Source organism: Balaenoptera acutorostrata, chromosome 5 (assembly GCF_949987535.1).
Source record: "Balaenoptera acutorostrata chromosome 5, mBalAcu1.1, whole genome shotgun sequence".
In the NCBI taxonomy this organism is placed as follows: Eukaryota; Metazoa; Chordata; class Mammalia; order Artiodactyla; family Balaenopteridae; genus Balaenoptera; species Balaenoptera acutorostrata.
In genome coordinates, this window is record NC_080068.1 from 76,360,406 (window position 1) to 76,377,161 (window position 16,756).

The window sequence follows — 16,756 nt, forward strand, 5'->3', positions numbered from 1 at the left end:
GCTTTTCAGACCTCAATTTCAAAAGGTAAGCAATGATTGTTAGTTCTTCCTTAGTTCTGGAAGACCATTTAATCGCCAGTCATCCACAAGAGAATAACCTTCGTAACTTGGTGAGAGAGTTTCGGAGGCGAGGCCATTCTACCCAGGGGACTTTGTTTTCTGAGATTGCTAGTACAACGGAGGTGTAACCCACACTCAGTTTATTTGCACTCCAGTATTTCCCAGTTAAAGGCCATGCCCTGATTCTACCTTGAGATATTCATAGTCAGCTTGTATTCCCACAGGGAACAGGATTCATCCTGAATTAATTACATCTTTGTTTATTTTAAATCAGTACCCAGAAGAGAGATTGACATCTCCTTTTCTGGATATTTGAAAACTCACTACCCTCTCTCTCTGGTCTTTGACATGAAAGTAACATAGAGGAAAATACTTTGTGCTTTCCTTATTTCTGTGATAGTCACCTCTTTTTCAGAGCAAGATAAAAAAAACAAAAAAGCTCAATTTACTGTTTCAAAAGAAGTTTCTTTTATGCTCTTGTATAGTACTTGTGGATTTAAACACTTTAGAGCCAAGACAAGTAGGGTATAATCAAGTATGATAAATTGAATTTTATTATAAATGTGTTTCATTTACTAGGTTTGTCAGGGTAATTAACATACATGCATATCCTAATAAATTGATATCAGTTTCTTCTTACCTAGAGTGCTTGCTTAGAAAATAAACAGTTGTAAAGTCAGGAGATAACCATCTACTAGTTCACCCTAAAATTAACCTGTTAAAATGTTTTATTTTCCAAATAGTCGACCGTCATTATTCCAAGATTGATTGGATTATTTTAACTTACTTTTTCAATTTTTCACGGAGAAAAAAATTAAATTACCAGCCCATGATTTTCCATAGAGAGAGCATTCTCAGTTGTCTTGGAGACGAGTGCCACATTTTCCCTGAACATCCCACTTCGAGATACAGAGGGGTGGAATTTAAGGTGTTGCCGAAAATCATCCAGCCAAAATGAGCTGATGTTACTTAATAACTAGAAGTAGATACTTAATTAATTAGAATTAATAAAAGTTGGTTCAGTGATGAATTCAAGATAAATATTCTGAAATTGACATCACTCTTTTCAGCAATAGCAATGTAGAAAAATACAGTGAAAAAGAGATCTCATTCCTGGTGGCATGTGGGATGCTTACAGATAAACCTGAAATATATATCTGACCATTGTAAAGAAAACATAAAAACTTTAGGTGTTAAGGTTTCACAAAAATAGACAAATATGTAATATTCCTAGAAAAACAGCACCACTTGTTCAAAAGTAATGATGTAGTATAATCAGGGAAATTATCTTTTTTTTTTCCTCAAGAGTTGACTAAATTATTCATTGTAATTTCAAAAATAAACAGTTGAGAAAATAGAATATTTTGGAAAATGAACAGTGTGCAAGGATTAAATATAAGTAAAATGGTAAGCAAAAGTTATTAAAACAGCAGGAATCTGTTGCAAAAATATACATCGATGAAAAGCATAAAATAGAATAGGATGCCCTGAAATAAAGCCTATTTAATATTTGATAAAGGAGGCAAAAATCATGGACAAAAGGATTATTTAGTAAATCATGTTGGGACCACAGATTAGCAGTTTCAGGAATAATACAGTTTATATCTAAGACACAGCCTGTGCTAAAATAAATTTCAACTGGCTAGAAGAAAATGTTGAAACATTGTTTTTGAAAAACATACAAATAGAATAAAGACCTTAATAAATATTTGGAGGGGAACAAGATCAAAATCTCAAGGATCTATGGAATTTGATTATATAAAATTTAAAACTAGTACACATCACACAAATAAGCAGAGAGAATATAGAAATATTTGCACCAAGTATGACGAAAGATTGAAATCGTTATCTAGATAGGAAATATAAGTTGGCAAAAAGTAAGAAAAAATATAATAAGCAACCAGACTCAGTATAATATTCAACCTAATAATAAAAGTTGCAAATTTAAACGGTATTGAGGCCTCGTTTGCTATCTAGTCAAGGAAAAAAACTTGTATTTCAGAATTTTTATGAAGTATTTTATTCACATACTATTGTGGATTAGCAATTTAGGTCTTCATATTGACAACCACAAAAAAAAAAAAAAAGGGTTCTGGGAATTTATCCCAAGAAAATAATCATAAAGTAGGGAGATACCTGTACGTGTATAATAATTATCAATTAACATTATTTGTAACAGTGAAAAGTTAGAATATGAGTATATCCAACAATAGAAAGAGCATTTATAAATAAATTATGACATTCTACGCTCTAGTATATTTTGTGACAAGTAAAAGCTGTCATTTCAAATACTGTAGCAACACAGAAAAATTTTATACCATCATTCAACAAATACTTATTGGGTGTATGTGCCAAGCAGTGAGCTCACAATAGCAAGCAGGACATATGAGGATTCCTGTGTCATAGAATAATCGGAGGTGAAAAGAATGGGATGGTGTACACTAAGATGCTGGCTATGTAGAAATGGTTTATTGAACACTAAGTGGACAGGTGTGAAAGCAGGCTGGCTTGTTGTGTTAGCCAGATTGTAAGGCAAGTCTTTTCTTTAGCTTATGTAATATTTTGTGCATTTAAAAATAAAATCAATAAACCAAAACCAACAGTCTGATTCACATGCCAAAGTAATATGATACACCTTAGTGCAAATGGGCTTTAGTTCATGGTTCTCTCTTTCTTGGTCTTTCTGAGTGTGTGGCTACTGAGGCTGCTTTTTAATGTTTCTCAAAGGACCTAAAAATTTGCAGGGTCCATCCAGCCATTCACAGATGGGCAGACTTCATTCAGCTCCCAGACACTAACCATTCATCCCTCCAGTTACTGATCTGTTGCACGAGATTAAGTTGCCAGTATCTGGTTTTCTGAGAAAGTGTTACAATTACAAAGCCCTATATATAAAATAGATAACTAAGAAGGACCTACTGTATATGTATAGCACAGGAAACTCTACTCAGTACTCTGTAATGGCCTATATGGGAAAAGAATCTAGGAAAGAGTGGATATATGTATATGGGTAACTGACTCACTTTGCTGTACACCTGAAACTAACACAACATTGTAAATCAACTATACTCCAATAAAAATGAAAAAAAAAAGGCCCTATACAAGGCATTGCGTCCCCACTCTTGAAAGTAAACAGCTGTCTTCATTACCACAAAGATCAGTTCTTAAGATTGAGATGCAGCTGAGACTGTTCATATGTTTTTGAGATAGTTGCTTAGGATAGAATTTAGGTGAAGAATCTTAGAATCGACACATTTTTCTGGTTTTGTAGAAAAACATGGAGTGGTAGGGCTGCCTGCATGTGTAAGAGTCACTCTATAGAGCTGCTTTAATGCATGAAGTTTCTACCATGAAATAAATTTCTCTGGATTAAGAATTCACATCTACAAAAATTCCTCAGTAAAAATATAAATAAATATGCTGGGGCCTGCAATTGGACAAATCAGATTTTCAGTCAGTCTGTTGCAGCTTAATAAGCTTACCCTTTTTCATAATCCTCAATTGTAATTACTAATGTCAATGACTTCAGAAGCCTCGAGGTAGTGAGCTGAAGCCCTAAATATTTTTTTAACTTCAGTATTTTGGGGACTAAAACTGCTTTGTCATAATGTTCCTCCAACTAGAACACGTGGTCAAAGAATTTTTGCCGTCTTGACTTTCTCTTGTCTGTTCCCATGCACACACCAGGCTGGAAACGGGAATGAATGCCACGTTAGGAGCTCAGAACCCAAAAAGAAAGAGGTGTTTGAGAAAGTAAGCTAAAACATAGGCATCAGAAGGAGGGGGTAAGTTCCCTGCTCTCCTCACAGTGCTGTGAGAACTACTTTAGCATTCAGTGAGCCCTTGGTTTTCCGAAGCCACTGCGGGAACCCGTTAGACCATATAAGAGGCTAATATTTTCTTTTAGTCTTCAGTTTAATAACCGTAAGGCTTTCTTTTGTCTTCCAATGAATAAAATGTTGGAAAACTGTACAATTAGACTCTAACAGACTTATGAAAATCCCTAACGATGTAATACAGACAAATATGATCCTGATTTTATAAAGCATACAGTCTGATTGGAGAGCAAACCTTAATACACAGGAGGTGATCAAGGAGCAATTAAATGGTAACCTGGGTAGCATTCTCTCTAAGTGCTCTGGCTGCAGAGAACTTTGTTCTTTTTATCTTGCTTTCAGTGGGTGCTATCAGAATACTACCACAACACATTATTGTAAGGGCTAGTTTATACCTACACTCGCTGTTTTTTTATTTTCCCAGTTTGCCCTTTTTTGAGGAAGGGGGTGTTCAATTCCAAGATCCCTGACAATTTGTCAATTTCAGATAATCCAGATTTCATCTGAAATAAATCTCTTTCAAATCAAGGCATTCAGAGTTTCCCTACCTGGATAAGCAGCATACATACCACAGATGAGAAGGTCCCCTCCAACCTTGCCTAACCTGTTCCTCCCCCAGTATATAAGTAAACCACAGTGGGCTGTCTCATACTGTGATTCCCACTGAAGACATCATTCTCTCCCCCCCCTCAAGTAAAGTGTTATTTTGGGGTTCAAGGAAAATTAGGGAGGGGAGAGAACGAAAAGGCTTTAAGCTCCCCCCCCCAAAAAAGGGCTTTTCTTTTCCTGATTAATTATTAAAACGTGCTTTTAGGTTCATTTGGCTACTAAAAGTGAGGGCAACTTTCATAATATAATGGGAGCGTGGCCATCAGTGTAACTTGCTGAACTTGGTCAGCAAGCCAACTTGTTAACTAGTTTGCCAAAAGCTCTGTGACAAACCTATCCCTTAAATTACTTCTAAGTTTCTGGACATAGTTTATCTTTAATTTGTCTTCAGACCATGCTCACAAAAATGCTAACAGTAAAATGAGAAAGAGACTAAGCTGGTTTTTTTTTTTTTTTAATTTAAAATACAATGATCATTTCATTATATTTGCTTATGCAAAATCAGGCTTTTCAGACAGTCAGATGTGGATTTGAGTCTAAGCTCTTCCTCTGTGATCTTGGGAAATAACTTAGAATCTAAGACTCATTTTCTTCCTCTCTAAATTATGAATTATAACTAAGGTCATCTGAGGAGTAGTATCATATATATATATATATATATATATATATATATATATATATATATATATATATATATATGATAGTATTTCCAGTAGTTTTGAGATTTCCTTAAACAGGGTGAAGATTTCATTTGGTAAATTCCTCCTTTTTATTTTTATGTCATAGGGAGAGAATAATGAGAAGATGAGATGCCAATTAAGTGGACAGAATGGATAAAATTTATTTTTATTAAGCTAAGTTATATAGCTGGTACAATAAAGATACAATGTTTGTTTTTTGAAGGATTGCCCCATCCTTGGCCTCACTCCTAAATAATTTTATGCCATTTTGTGAAGATAAGTGGTTCTTGTTTACCAATAACCATTTTTACTGTATTCTATGCTTAAATACAATGGGTTGTATATTTGTAACTATTTTCAATGCAGATAATTAACCGATTCCCAGTTTTCTTTCAGGTAAATGTTGGAGATATAGTTATAATAAAAGGCAAAGAGTATATACCTGCTGACACTGTACTTCTCTCATCAAGGTAGAGATACCTACTGATGCTCAAACAGTGTAGAGGATGGTTTCTCTACCCTGCATTGACCTTGTGATTTATCCAAGGAAATAAGGAATAAACGAAGAATTTTAAACCTCTCTAATGATTTTGAATTAAATGTTAAAAATTGATTGGATTTAAAGGACTCTTTCATGTTTGCCATATAGAATAAGTGATAGGTACTATACTTTATAATTCAGAAATTATAATTACAGTTAAGAGTCTACTCTCCCTGTGGATGTATCCATATCTGTTTGTGTAGACTACTAACTCTTGTAAGATTTCCTATCATTTATTTTATATAATACATGGATTGGGTTCTGTTGATTTTATCTTGCAATCGTTGTTCACGATAAATTCCTTTATGATGCATTCGTGTATCCCTCCACGTTTCTCAGTCTTTATGGTGCATTGGTAAAAGAAAATGGATAAATGATTTCTTTTTTATCATCATATCTTTTGAAATATTGTACTCTTCCAACAAAAAAATTAAAGCACTTCGCTCTTTCTTTTAAGATCTTTCCATTACTGAATTTAGATAATTTTTGTTTTGCTCATATTTAAGATAGTCATGAATTAGTATTCAGAACATATGGCACTGTTATACTTTAAAGAATGTGAATTTCAAATGGTTTTAGGTTTAAAAACTGTAAAACTAGTCCTAATATAAATTAAGAAAAATGTTTTTACTATTTTAGAGGTTGTTTATCACCATTTCCTTGGACAGTTTTATTTGTAAAATCCACATATAAATATGAACGTGTCCTTTTTTTCAAAATCTGCTTGATCAGGTCATTATTTAAACTGATTGAATTTATGACAAGTTAGTGAAACTTAATTGAGCAATTAAGAGTTCGCCAGATATTTATAGAAGTAAGTCTACAGGTAGTTGAAGTAACTACAGGTAGTTATATTTTCATATTTTATAGTTGGGAGCTTTTGGTGCTACTTACCTATAGGGTTTTTTCCCCAGAAAGATTAAAGTTAATAGGTTGGTTTTTAAACCAACCTTTCTGCTATTAGTTCCCTTTGCTTCTAGCTTTATCAGGGCAAGTTTCTAAAACTGAAGGGTGAAGGTAACGGTCCCTGTGAGAATGAGTCAACAGTGAACTTACTGTCATTGTTTCAGGTCCCAGCAAGCTTTGCTTAAGAGGCAAACGCCAGGGTTCTTATTCTGGCGTAGTGATTTTGAACGAAATACTTAATCTCTCAGACCTTTGAGTTCACATCTTTTAAAGTGAGGAAGATGGATTAAATGATCAAACTCTGATATTCCCTGATTCTCCTTTCTGTTTAAATTGATAATCTTTCATTTTAGTTTTAAGAATGGCTAACCAACAGAATGATGTACACTTGGTGATACTAAGTAAAAGTTTGATAAATTTAATGGATGATGGACCATCTGAATGTCATATAACAAAATTCAAAAGGATAGTTAAGCGTTCCAGCAATTTAAGAAACTATTGATATTTTTCTGATTAAACTTTTCATAGAGACATAACTTACCATAAAGACCATCATATGCTGAAACATTAATTATAATTTTCATTTTTTATGCTCAAAAATATGAAGGTAATTGACTATACTGCCTTGACTTTATATTTAATTCTAAGTTGAAAGTTTTCGAAATTTTTTTTATCTGCCTCTGTCCAATCCGGACTCCCAATAAGCTCTGTGCTTGTATTTCTTAAACTCTAGAACATTTTTACAGGATTTATTTTCTCAGCATTAAAAACATTTACTGGTGACTATCAGTAATGGTAGATGAGAATAGTTTCTGTATCTTAATGTAGCCTCCACCATGATTAACTTCTTCAAAGATGATTAAAATAATCATTTAAAAATTAAAGATACCTGATTCATTGCTTTTCGTTATAATAGAATCAAAGTAAAGTATAAAGCTTGTGCTGTTAAATATTTCTATCCAAGTGGCAAAACTACCACCTTTCAGGGGGTTTTCTGTTGGTTTTTAAAATTTTTTTTTTCTCGAAAGGTTTTTGCATTACTTGGCTCTTTTGAACTTACATTAGCCTTAAGAAGTAGGTAGAAGCTTCTGCCATCATTTAACAGAAAGAGGAATTTTGACTTTAAGTCTTATTTTTAGTCATTTCACTTTAGCCAGTGACTAGGTCAGGGTCGGAATACCTAACTTCTAATCTAGTATCTTCAATATACTACACTGTCCACTATCAAAATAAGGACATGGTGATTTTCACCTGTAAGTGAGCACCATGCTAAATGCACAAAGCATAAACAACAGTTTATGATATTTTAATTTCTGATTTTTAAAAAATTATTAATTGCTAATATTGCATGTTCTTTGAAGTAGTTTGAAATTAAAGCATGAACATGGTTGAAAGTTACTGTGTTTCATTGATTTTCATTTTGAAATGAAGAAACTGAAATTTTACCATATAACAAAAAATACATGTATGGGTTTAGAAAGTATAAAATACAGTAAAAGAACTCAAGCTACTAATTCAATTCCAAACAGGTTCCTGGCATGTCTGTTTCATACCTTCTCTGAAAATTTTCTCCTGGATTCAAAGGCTTACCCTCCCAAAACAATTCATTACCAAGACTTTATTTATTATTAAGTAATTCAAAAGGCTGCAGTTATGACTTCTAACTTCCCAAGATCCATGCCTTTGCAGCTTTACATTAAATTTATTAAGATATTTATGCAATTAACTTTGAAAATGTTTTGGAATCAGGAAACTTTAACAAAGTTTTTTTTTTAGAGTGGGTGTAGGGGGAGAAATAATATAGTATACTTTGTTTCTCAAAAGCCTAAGAATAGTTTCCACCATTATTTCTTTTCTTCTTGGGTAGGAGTGGACATGTAAGAGATGGCAAGAGAGTGAGGAATTGGAGAAAGGAAAATCTATAAGATAAAGTAGCTCTCTATAGAAAAATATGTTTTTATTTAATTTGCTAAGATACGCTTGTGAGTAAAATTTTAGAACTCAAAAGCTTCTGCATTAAAAATTGAAAATTGGGCTTAAAAGCAAATAAATGATCCTTAAATATTCTGTTTTCTTGTGCCTTTAGACCTGATCAAAATGAGTTTTGAAAAAATTGGCATTAGACATTATTATTAACATGTATTATTTTCTATAATAATTTCAAACTTTCTGTCTCTTTTGTCCATTTGTTTGTTTGTTTTTCTCTGTTATTCATTTTTTTCCGTTTTAATTATTTTGCCACCTGTAGGTGGCAGTAGGGGAAATAGTGAAAGTGACCAATGGGGAACATCTCCCAGCAGATCTCATCAGCTTGTCCTCAAGGTTAGAACCACTGAGCTGTACAGGATGTGTGTATGTGGATCCTCACCCTACACCAGAACACAGTTTGCACCCAGAGGTGGTTGAGCTCTGTATCTCTTCCGTTAAAACACAATCATTTTATACTTCTTGGTGATGGATGTTTCAAAGGCCTTTTTTGAATACATTGTTGATTGACGTTCCTCCCTCAAGTGGGCAAATTCAGCTCCTGTTGTTATCAATAGGAGTCGGAGTCCTTGAGCCATGCCAGTAAAGGTAGATTGTAATTGCCTATGCATCATTACGATATATTCATATTTAACAACTTGCCTAAATGCTAAGGCTTAATTTATTACCTCTCCAGGATATTGTTTTGCACAATGTTAAGATTTACGTGAAAGACAGTTATCGAGAAATTTTTACAATTTTAAACGTCTTAAATTTGAAATTTTCTGTAAGTTCAATAGAATCCCTTCAGCAGTTATGCTATAATTTGGGCTTGTATAGGGTTTACAGAGGACCCCCTGCACAAAGCTGGATGTTGTACATTTGGTACCGCATGCTTTGGGATCAGTTTTTATCCCACTTGCAACTAGTGACAAAATGCACGTTACTCGGATATATTTCAGCTGTCTACTAGTGTCCGTATTGTGATATGCATCTTCTTTCATTTTTCCACTTACTAATCAAAAAGCCTGCTTTGCCCTTCTCTAGTTTGTGTTTTGAATGTCATCATAATTTGCTGAAATAATTATTATCTAGCATGATTCCTTGTCTGAGACTTCTTGCTGCCTTTTCATAGCATTGTCAAGAACTGCTTCAGTAACAGTTGTCTTAAGAGATTAAGAAAGTTCTGAATTTGGATGTATATTTTATTTGCACCACTTCAAATAGAAGCCAGCTATTTAACTTTCTAACTTCCTAGCCATTTAAGGTCCTAGAAAAGGACCTTATTTTGTGGGAGAAGAAAAGATAGAATTAGAACGTTAGTCTTATTTTGATATGAGAATGGCCTTGGTTATATTGAGCAGTAGAAATTTAATGCATTTCACTGTCAAAATATGGAATTGGCATTGTTCATTTAACATTTGTTTGTCATCATGCTTCTGTATTATCAGATGTGTTTTATAATGGTTTTATAAACCATTTTTATTTCAAATGTATACATAAGTAAATTACAAATTGGGAGCAATTGCCAAAACCAAATTACTATCAGGACAGTAATAAAAAATTAAAACTTATTTAATTGATAGAGTGAAAATATAAATATTGAAAAACTTGTTTTCCCAAAACTTGGTTGGGGAAAAGTATCAGGCTTTATGGAAGAAAAAAAAGCCCATAGAGAAAAATTAAAGAACTTGCAAAGTTACTTTAAAATGAATCTGTAAAATATTTCATTAATGATCATGTGTTTCAGTACTTTTCACAAATCTTCAAGCCATAAAACTAAGCTGTGTGCTCATTTCTGAAACTCAGAATCGTTTGCTTTACACATGTACAAATTGGAAGTTGATTAGAAAATTCCAGGTGTTTGTGACTTAGAAATTTCTAACTGTGAGTACCCATGCTTATGAGAAATTACATTCATAATTATTTATAGGATGTTAATTGGGCTTTTTATATAAGCAAGTGCTAATAAGGTTAATTTAACTTCAAAATGCTTTTCCTTATAGCTGAGAATCAATTATACAGTTGGGCTGCAAACTCACCTGTCTATAACTGCTGAGCAAGCAAAGTCAGCATGTGAAGGGTCAGGTTATACGACAGTCACGGGTGTGTACCTGTGATAAAACTGGAGAGCATGGGCCCCTTATACCAGTCATTGTGTACCAAACTTGACTAAAACACTCTGGTGGGGACCCATGGAATGTATCTCCTAGGTTCAGGTCAAGGGGCAACATAGCCAAGTTGGCTAATTTTAGTTTTAGCTTTTGCTGCCATGCAAATCTCTGAAGCAACTTTAAGAAATAAAACAAAAAATAGGAGGAAGAAAGTGTATATCCACTTTCATTGTAAAATCTGTTCATACAGGTTTTTTAAAGTAGCCTTAAAATTTAAATATTATGGTTCATACGATCCTATTCATCTTTTCTAAAAATGCAATACAATACAATCTGAACATGTAAATGCAAGTTTATAGAAGCAATAATCTGGAATTTTCTAATCCACCACTTAATCAATTTACATGTGGGCTATGAGCATGAAATCTCACTTGATATTTTTGAGCTAAAGATACATATGGACACAAAACTGCTTTACGTTTCAGATACAGTCTGTGTTGTGTCTATATGATGAACAATTTAAGTAAAATGTGACAAATCTATTTACATTATCTTAAAGATCAGTAATAATTGTCAGGAAGTTGCTTTGGGGTCCTTCTGGCTTCACATCTGACCCATGAGTTGTCATGCATGGGGTCTGCCTCACAGCATTTTGTGGTTAGAATGAAAGACATCAAGAAACTAGGCGACTAAACCTTTGTTTAGAATGAAAGGCTTCAGTGAGTCTGAACATTTAAATAAGTTATTAGTATGCTCTCTTTCCCCCACTAAATCTTTGTGCTTTTCAATTTTAAAAAACAGTGAGCCCCAGGCCATGTGCTACATTGAAACATCCAACTTAGATGGTGAAACAAACTTGAAAATTAGACAGGTAAGATCTAATATAGGTGTATATAATTATTGCTGTTCTCTTACATGGAATTGAGAGCTTTGCTGGGGAGGAAGAAAACTTCCCTCTACCCTTCTACATTCTTCTGGCTGGTCTAAGAATTAAATTGACATGAGACATATTAACAGGAGAAAATCAAATTTAATTTCATACATACAGGAACCCCACATACATGAGAGGCTCAGAAACAGAAAGGTAGAATGAGGTATACATGGCATTCTGAGGAAGGAATGGGATAAGGGTCCTGGGGCTTCCAAGGACAGGAGGGTCATTCATAGGATGATAAGAAGAGCAGATGTTTGGTAATTAGATGTTTGCCCTGCCAGATGGATGGGTCCACTTAAATAAAATTTATCTCTGGTAATAACTTTTCTCTGGGAAAAATCCCCAATTTAAATTCTTCTAGGTAGTTAAGGGAAGGACAGTAGTTTCTCTTGAACCCTCAGGATCTCCATTGCCTTTAGCTCAAAATAATCCTCATGCAAAAGTGACATGTTTTGAGGAGGCTCATTCTGAACCCCTATAGCTTTATTTCTTAGTATTATTGTCTTGAGTTGAGGCAGTTCTGTCTACTTGGAAATATTTTCTCATTGAGCCACAATGAAGTGGTTTTATAAACTGAAATAGTTAAATATTATGGAAAATTCAGTTTTACTTGCCTAATTAAATGTGGTCCATCATATAGATACTATTTTGTAATATTTTTAACATTTTCTGTTATAGCCAACACTCTGATGATAGCATTAGTAGCTCTAAGTGCTTTCACGTGTGTTAGCTTATTTATTTTTCTGTTCTCCTGGTCCATATTATTTGGCTTTGCCATATGGAAAAGACACAGTTTCCATTGCTGTTCTAAAATTCTCACTAATCTCAGGGAATTGGTTAGATTTCTATATTTATGTCTCATACCACTCCTAATAGAAAGTCACTGTAAGGTTTTTAAAGTTTTAAAAGGGACATTAAAAAAATGTATTCTCTTGGGTTCTAGACAAATGGTGAAAATGACACGTGGGAAGGTTGGGTTGTGGTAGGAGCAGGTTGTCCTCACAGCACCTGAACTCAACCTGCCACAGGAAGTGAGGGCTGCTCAGTTCCAGCCAGTTGTAGGTGGCCAGAGGGAGGAACTGTTTTGGAGTTTTCCTTCTCAGTGAACTAAAAGAACAAAAACATAACTACTGTCTTTGGGTATAGATTCTGTTATTTTGCATTCCCTTTTTGAGATTCAGCAGACAGATTTAGACTGTATAATGCTAAATATTAGTTTTATTTTTGGAAGCAAACAGTTCTTTGAGGACTTATTTCAAAATATCTTTGCAGGCTAGTTTATAATCTCTTTAAGATATTTTAGAGTTTTCACAAAAGCTGCCCTGTTCTGCTAAAAACATATATGTTCAAGTAGAGAGGAAGGTATCCCCTAATTTCGATTTGACAACGGGGGGGGGATAATTGCTTATAAAACCGTGGGATCTCTTAGATCTTAAGGCGTGGATGAATTCAGAATTCCCTGCTCCCCCCCACATACAACTTATTTAATATTTTCTTTGCTTATTTCAAAATTTCTAAACAGGGCTTACCAGTAACATCAGATATAAAAGACATTGACAGTTTGATGAGAATTTCTGGCAGAATTGAGTGTGAAAGTCCAAACCGACATCTCTACGATTTTGTTGGAAACATAAGGCTTGATGGACACAGGTATGTAAAATCAGTTTTCATAAAAACACGGAAGTCACTGTGTTGCAGGGTATTTCTGACCTAGGTACATATTTTCTTGTACTCTAAGTTTGATAACCCAAACCCTTTTTCTTAAGCATTCCTGTATTCTACCCAGAGTTCTTTTGTGAAAATGCTCTTAACCCTGTACACATGGTATAGCTGAAGACTTCCCCAGGGTTCCTGCCAGCCTAGGAGTTGGATATTTTCACAGATATGTCAAGCTTCTGGCGCATTGTTTAGTGGTTTCTTCTTTGGCCAGAATACTTATCTTATAGGCTTAACTGTCGGTCTCCATGGCGCGGGTGCTTTCTTGTAATCTCTAGATGCCTCAAGGAGTTCAAACTCTACCACAGGGGTTAATTTGCTGGATAATTTCTTGTCTTCTCTGTGTAATTGCATATGCTCTTTTCTAGGCCATGTTATCTATAGTCATCTTTTATACCTGCTTCCTACCTCTCTCCCTCCCCTCCCCTCCCCTCCCCTCCCCTCCTGTTTCCTGCCTCTTCCATCATATCCATTCAACCTGTACCCAGCAGGCCAGGCCAGTTGCAGATGTTAAGGAGACAGCAATGGACAAAGACAAATCTGCCTGACCTTGAGACTAACTTTCTTGCAGTAAGGGAAGGGCAAACAGACAAACAATAAAATGACAAATAAAAAATGTTATACCATGTTAGAAAGTGATAAATGCTTTGGAAAAAATGGCCCAGGATAAAAGAGATTGGGAGTTCTTGGGAGGGAATCACTTTTAGTTAGTGAGGTTGCAGAAGGTAAACGTTGCTTCATTGAGAAGGTAATATTTGAGCAAAGGTGAGTAGGAGATGAGGAAGTCAGCCATTTGAATATCTGGAGGGAGAAGATTCTAGACAGAAGGAATAGACAGTGCAAATTATTAGCTGTATGGTTACCTCATCTGAAAGTGGGAAAGTGCCTGGAGTAATTATGGAACAGCAGAGATGCCAGTGTGTTTGGAGTGGAATGACCAAGGAAGAGGGTAGTAGAAGAAGGGCTAAGAGAGAATAGTGGGCCAGACCACGCAAGGCTTTGTAGGCCATTGTAAGGGTGTTATTCCGAGTGAAATGGGGATCCACTGGAGTGTTTCAAGGGGCAATGTCAGCAGTTCAGTTTGCGACTTAATAAGTTTGTGATGTCCAAACAGGGACGTCAGGAGGCAGTTAAACATATAAGCCTGGAATTTGTGATAGAGGTCCAGGTTCATCAGATAAATTTGGAAGTAGTTGGTATAGATATTTAAAGCCATCACCAAGGGTGAAAGGGTATAGTTAGAAAAGTGGAGAGGGCTGTCCTAAGACTCGCCAGCGTTAAGGTTGGAAAGAGAGGAGTTACCAGCAAAACAGACTGAGATCAAGTTGGTAGCATGGAAACCGAGAGAGTGAAGAAACCGTACCAAGGCAGAGGGAGTGACTAAAGTGGATCACATGTTGCTTATGGTCAAGTACCATGAAGTCAAATACAGTGAGTCTGAGAATTAACAGTTGGATCTAGCAAGTGGATATCCTTGAACTCTATTAGGACAGGCAGAGCCTCATGAGAGTGGGTTTGAGATAACAGAAGAAGAGTTGAAAAATAGACAACTTTTTCAAGGAGTTCTGTTACAGAGGGGAGCAAAGAAATGGGGCAGAACTTGGCAGGAAGGGTGGGGTCTCCTCTGCTTCCCTTCTCCTTTCCTACTAGGCATTTGTAGTGGCCAACTAAATGCAGCTAAGCGCACTAGCTCATGCCGCCAGCTTGAGAGATTATTAGTGCTTTCAGTATTTTGTAATTCCATTATTACAGTATTTGAATTCTAAAGGACACTTGAGTACCCTGAACTGTCATCCTCATTCAGATCCACCAAAAGTTTTCCTGTAATTTTTGAAGTAATTATATATTGTTCTAAATTTTTCACAGAGTGGTCTTTCCATGAACATAGACTAATGATAGATTTGGACATTTATACAAGTAATGTGTTTCTGTAGCCTGACGTTCCTAACTGGCCAGCTTCCATTTCTTATCAGTTCCCCAGCAAATCGATGCCAAGCACATCCACACAGTGAAGGAGAAACTTTGTATGTGCCAAGATTTGGGGTACAGATAGCATTTATATAATATGCTTCAATTTACATGAAAGGTGGAAACAGATTTTCAATATCTTTGTGCCTGTAGCACATTTGACTTTTACAGCGAATACCCAGCGCTCTTAGAGCCCCTTAGTTTAGAGTGAATGTAGTTTGATGCCATTAAGGATGAGGGTCATTGTCTAATGCCAGAGACTTTGGAATTCCAGCTCTGATGAAAAACTAATAACTGATTCTTGTTGAGTCCTTGTAATTGAAAAGCATTTTTTTCTTTTGAAGAGTTTGTAGCTAATTCCGATCAATGCACAGCACAAATGCTGAGGTGCCAGTTGCCATGTTATACCCGTTGGATATGTGAGAAACAGTTGGCACATATGTGCCCCAGAGCATAATCCAGCAGCTTCCCAAGAACTTCTTGGAAGCCTGCTTTAGGCCTGAGGACTCCTCCCACCCCTGAAGTGCACCCCAGATCTTAAGATGGGTCTGAAAAGCATGTTGTTGTACATGAAGAATGAGAGGTATCGTTGCTGTGTTCTTTGACTAAATTGAAATACACTAATTCCTAAGAATTTACTTACTTAAGTAGAAGGCTTCAGGTGCTGTCATTACCCATCTATCTAGATTGATTTCATCTGAGCCAGTGACATTTGTGTAGTTCCTAAAAGAAGGTCCCAGGCCCAAGCTACTACTAGCCTTAGACACCTACTGGATTATAAAAATCCACCAGAAATGAAAGCTTCAGTCTCTATTTGTGTCCTCTGACAAATAAATTCTGTGTTTCTGGAAACTTTTCTTGGGGGAATTGCCTCTTCCTTTTTCTGGCATTTTTATTTTATGAATTTTTATTTATATTTGACTTTTTTTTTTTGCTTTTTTTAATCAGTAAAATGAAGCAGTAGTGATTGAATTTTACTACTGAGCCATTAAATTTTATGTAGTACGTTTCCATTAAGAATCCTACTATATTTGCGATAGCTTGTAGCCTTCTGATAGCTCTATGAGAGGTTGTTTCAACCCACAGCCTACCATAGTGGGTAGTCTTGCAAAAAACCCACGAAAGACCCCGCTTGACCCTTATTCATGAAAGATGTAGTTTAAATCATATGCAATGGAGAGCCTCAATTTGCTGTCATTTCAGAGGAGTGTTTAAGACTTTTAGATGCTTACGATTTTATTCACAGTTCTTGGAAGACTGATCTTCAAATACAATAAATGAATGTCCTAGAGATTTTAATACAGAGACTTAATCTCTGGAGGGCAGGGATGGCAGTGCAAGTATATGATGAGATCTGTGTATTTATCTTACCTTGTGTATTTTTTTGAACCTTTATTGTGCACAAAGCTATTTTTAATTTAAAGGAA

General features: G+C 35.3%; 1 protein-coding gene across 3 annotated transcripts in view; it reads left to right on the forward strand.

Annotated features, from left to right (window-relative positions):
- Window positions 1–16,756, forward strand: part of ATP8A1 (ATPase phospholipid transporting 8A1) — a 233,779-nt gene that overhangs the window by 59,905 nt on the left and 157,118 nt on the right. For 2 of the 3 annotated variants that reach the window (XM_007178756.3, XM_007178757.3), the window contains exons 7-9: window positions 5,582–5,655; window positions 11,513–11,582; window positions 13,168–13,295. In XM_007178756.3, coding sequence (XP_007178818.1) covers window positions 5,582–5,655; window positions 11,513–11,582; window positions 13,168–13,295 — 272 coding nt within the window. Of the gene's footprint in view, window positions 1–5,581; window positions 5,656–8,880; window positions 8,955–11,512; window positions 11,583–13,167; window positions 13,296–16,756 lie in introns of all 3 variants that reach the window. The other variant, XM_007178755.3, reaches the window with a different exon arrangement.